General features: G+C 46.3%; 1 protein-coding gene across 1 annotated transcript in view; it reads left to right on the top strand.

Annotated features, from left to right (window-relative positions):
* Nucleotides 1-1,073: 1,073 nt before the first annotated feature.
* The window catches only part of LOC140322643 (phospholipid scramblase 3-like), a gene marked incomplete at its 5' end in the record, with an annotated part of 5,638 nt that continues 2,442 nt past the window's right edge, over nt 1,074-4,269 (top strand). The window contains 4 exon segments of the mRNA XM_072399198.1: nt 1,074-1,101; nt 1,330-1,514; nt 1,872-2,033; nt 3,715-3,876. Coding sequence (XP_072255299.1) covers nt 1,074-1,101; nt 1,330-1,514; nt 1,872-2,033; nt 3,715-3,876 — 537 coding nt within the window.

Genomic DNA, 4,269 nt, shown 5'->3' with positions numbered 1-4,269 from the left:
CACTGAGCCAGTCCCATCAGTCTCTGTACAGAGGAGCTGACACTCTAATGTCCCGCACAGTCACACACTATCATTGCCCCAGTAAAGGGTTCAGTTTGTGGTGTGTAGGTAACAGTGTGAGCTCATAGTTGGTGATTATTGATATTAGTGTGATATAATGTGATTGGGTGACGGTGCACTGATACAAGGCAGTTATATATATATTATGTATTACGTTCCAGATGTCATTATAGGGTAATATTGGGATGTTGGTAGTGGGAATTTGGTAGAATTGGTGATTTCCTAGCTCATGGTACACGTGGTGGTGATAAAGTTGTATCAGATGAGTTTGTGTTTCAGATTCCCTGCGGGTTGTCACACTTATGTCTTCCTCACTGACGTGCAGCACCTCTCTCCTGCACATGTGGGCAGTTCTGACTCTGGGTGTGCCTGCGCTCCCGTTAGTGCCGGGCCCCTAGTTCTGTAAGCTGGTTCCTGTACACCTGTTGCCTAATTCAGTGTTTCCTCTGTCCAGCTTCTGCTTAACCCCTCGTTGTCCAGTCTGTTGGTTCCCAGCCTACATCCTCGTGCAGTTCCAGTTCCTGTCTGTCTGTGGATATCCCTGTGTCACCTGTGCCTCCTGTTGCTTCCAGTGTTTCCTGTGTCCGCAGTGGCCCCTGTGTCACTGGTGTCTGTCTCCTGGATCCCTGGTATTTGGCCCCTGTTGTGTGACCCGTAACATTGGTACCATGTATCCTCCTGCCAACCCTGGTGTGCCGAAGGAAAGCAACCTGGCAGTCACCAGCAGTGCTACCTCCTCACCACTAGAGGCCCTCGAGAAGACCTGGTTACAGCTAAATGTGAAGAGAAAGAAATCCCTTCCCCGAATATGGGCAGCCAATATGATAAGGTTTTGTATTGTGTAGGGATCATTTCCCATTAGGGTGCCCAGGGGGAGGTGCTGGGGTACTGTTGGGATGTTGGGGTACTGGTGCTGGGGTACAGATGTTGGGGTGCCGGGGTACTGGTGCTGGTGTTGATGGGCAGTGAGGGGCAATGGACACTGATTTTTTTTCTCCTTTTTTGTTTCCCAGGTCAGTGAGCTCTATGTAAAGCAGACAAGTAAGTGGTTTTGATGAAACATAAAGAATAATTCTAATTATAATATTTCATTCATTCAACCAATCTACATGAACAGCGATACAATGGGCCCGGAGTATCCCGGGACACTATCAGGTCATACAGGGTCCGGTTTCTTTATTGCCCAGCTCTGGGAATATTCCCCCCATACTATATGAGACATTATTTGGTGTCCCCCGTATTCATGAATCTCACATTCTTTCATTTCAGGGGACAGTGTTTTTCAGAATTATTGTACCTATGACTTGTTTGATGCCACTGGACAACTTCTCTATAAAGCCGTTGAGCAGCGGGAGTTCTGTGGCCCCCGTTTGGATCTCATAGTTAGCAGCCTTCAGGGGTATGTTGTCCTGCACCTCCTCGTGCCTTCCAATTTCTGCAGCTGGGAAACCAAGGTAAGCAGAACAAGACAACGACTGACGATGGCAAACAATAATACCTGGTTAGATAGCGGTCATGTGGACTGCTGAGATACAAGGCAGGTACAAGGCATGGACATGGCAAGGGCCAGGGTGATGTATGGAGTGCCCTATGTATTGCATCTCCCCAGGTGCTGGGGGTCCATGCCTGGTATTCTACCTGTCCTGGGGGCTCGTGCCAGGGGTCCTCCACAATCCACGTACTCATCATGGACTTGTGACGTTTCAGTTTATTATTAAACCCAAACCAGTGAATAACAGGTGAATGAACCACAGAACGATCCCAGCTATTGCGTTATGACTCATTTACATGATAACAATTTCTTATCCCAGTTGCAGGTCTCCAGTTCTTCCGGAGAGATCCTCGGCTACATAGAAAAAAATTGGACGAGTTTCTCTGCATCCTTTGACATCTTGGACCCTTCGGGGGGATTTCTTTTTAAAGTCAAAGGTCCAGGATGGGGGGAAAGTTTTATGTCTGATGCCCATTATCGAGTAAGTCTGTAACTTTAGAACCAGATGTACTCCAGGGTGCAATGGGAGGTACACGGGTCTGGGGTCAGTAATAGTTATTGGTGGTCAGTGGGGGACTACAAGGGTGCCAGATTACCTTGGATTTCAATGACTGCAGAGCGCCGAAATGATCTCATCCAATTGTAGAATTGGAGAGAGTGCAGAGAAGGACAACTAAACTAATAAAAGGAATGGAGGAGCTCCGCTATGAGGAGAGATTAGCTGAACTGAATCTTTTCTCCCTTGAGAAGAGACATATAAGGGGGGATATGATCACTCTGTATAAATATATAAATGGTCCATATAGAGAACTCTCTTCCCCATTATTCACTGTAATGTCATTACAAAGCACAAGAGGGCACTCTTTGTGTCTGGAGGAAAAGAAGTTTAAGCTCCGGATAAGGAAGGGATTCTTCACTGTAAGGTCTGTGATAATGTGGAATCGGCTCCCTCAGGAAGGAGTTTCAGCAACTACTATAGATTGCTTTAAGAAAAAGCTGGATGATTTCTAGAAGCACAGAATATAACTGGGGATTAAGGATTTAAAGTAAAAATAACAGACTAGTATCAGGGGTTTAGAAGGGTTTTTTTTATCTTCCTCTGGATGTGTAAAGGGTTATATCTGGAATATGTGTTTCCTTGGACTTCTCTTGGATGTCTTTTTTCAACCTATTTATCTATCTATGTAGGTTTCCTTAGATGGCCATCATAGAAAGTAGAGATGTCTTCTTCCTCCTGTACCACAGATATTGTAATCCACGTTCTGTGATGCTGTCCTCTCCTCTCTTTCCACACGCTCTGTATTCCCTGTCTAGAGCAGGGGTCACACTCAGGCCCGAGGGTCAAATCTAGCCCACACTATAATTATATTTGGCCCGTGAGAACATACCAATTGTCTACTAGAGCTGGCCTGCCGCTGGACAGTTCATTCACCGCTAATACTACAAATCCCAGAATGCTCTGCTGCTGTGTCAGTCAGGACCCACAAGCGCCCCCTCCTCTGTTGACATTTATTAGCGACCTTCCTCAGTTGTAGATATTTCTTAATAAATATCAAGGTTGGCCTGCAACTTTGCTCAAATTTTTCATTTTGGCCCATCGTGTATTTGATTTTGACACCCCAGGTCTAGAGCAAACATTCCTAAGTTGGTTGGGATGGGTTAGGACCCAAGTTAGGTCATGGACACCACATGGGGGTCATCACACTGTCCAAGCATGAGGCCAGCAGATTATTGGTGAGAGCACAGACACGTATGAGGGGTTACACGGGGGGCTGCGCAGGATCACCAGACTGAGAGGTAACAAATATTTCCATCACAGAAATGGAGAGGAGCGTCCACAACGTGAGGAAAGTCCTATGAGAGCCAGGAACTCATCAAGCCTATGAGACATTTCCACCCAAACACGGACAGCATGGAAATCATTAGAATATACTGGGGACTCAGGGGTGGCGGGGCTCTGCATGATGTATAGTGTGCAGTTTACTGTCTGGGTGCAATTGGTAGTTTTTACATGGATTTGCTGAAATTTTGGTAAAATTTCTCACCTTGGACCCCAGCCTGGCATTATGTTTTTTTTTATTTGTGGTCTAATTGAAAAGTTTAAGGACTTTTGGTCCTGATGCTCCAGGTTGACATGTGGCCCCTCTCTCTTCTCCTGCCAGGTGTTTTCATCTGATACCACAACGCAGATTGCTGTCATCACACGCGTGTGGCGAGGATTCTTGAAAGAAATGTTGCTCTCCAAGGACGCCTACAGCATCCCCTTCCCTCTGGACCTCTATGTCAATGGGAAGGTCATGTTACTGGCCTGCACCCTGTTCATTGTGAGTTGGGGTCCGGGGAGCACTTGGGGTGTAAACACATTGTATTGGATGATAATGTCAGGGCTGGCAGTAGGATTTAAGTTCTGTATAGGATTACAATGTGTTTGTCTGTGAAATGAGAACCTGAACATTCACCTTACCCTGCCGCTCCAGGTTCACACTGGCCACATGAAGATATCAGGTCTAGCACTCCTTCACTACATATAGCAGCCATATTGGATGATTGGTCCCATTAGCTGATAAGTGGGGAGTAGGTGGGCCACTTACCGACCAGGAACCAGTATGGTCGATGATGAATGGCTCCTGAACTAAAATGGTAGTGTAGGGAGAATCTAATCTATTGGTTAGGACCTCCATATCACCTGGGCACCCCTTTATTTGTATTTCTCCCTA

The sequence above is a fragment of the Pyxicephalus adspersus genome, chromosome 2 (genome assembly GCF_032062135.1).
Source record: "Pyxicephalus adspersus chromosome 2, UCB_Pads_2.0, whole genome shotgun sequence".
NCBI lineage: Eukaryota > Metazoa > Chordata > Amphibia > Anura > Pyxicephalidae > Pyxicephalus > Pyxicephalus adspersus.
This window is presented reverse-complemented; position numbering and strand designations above follow the sequence as displayed.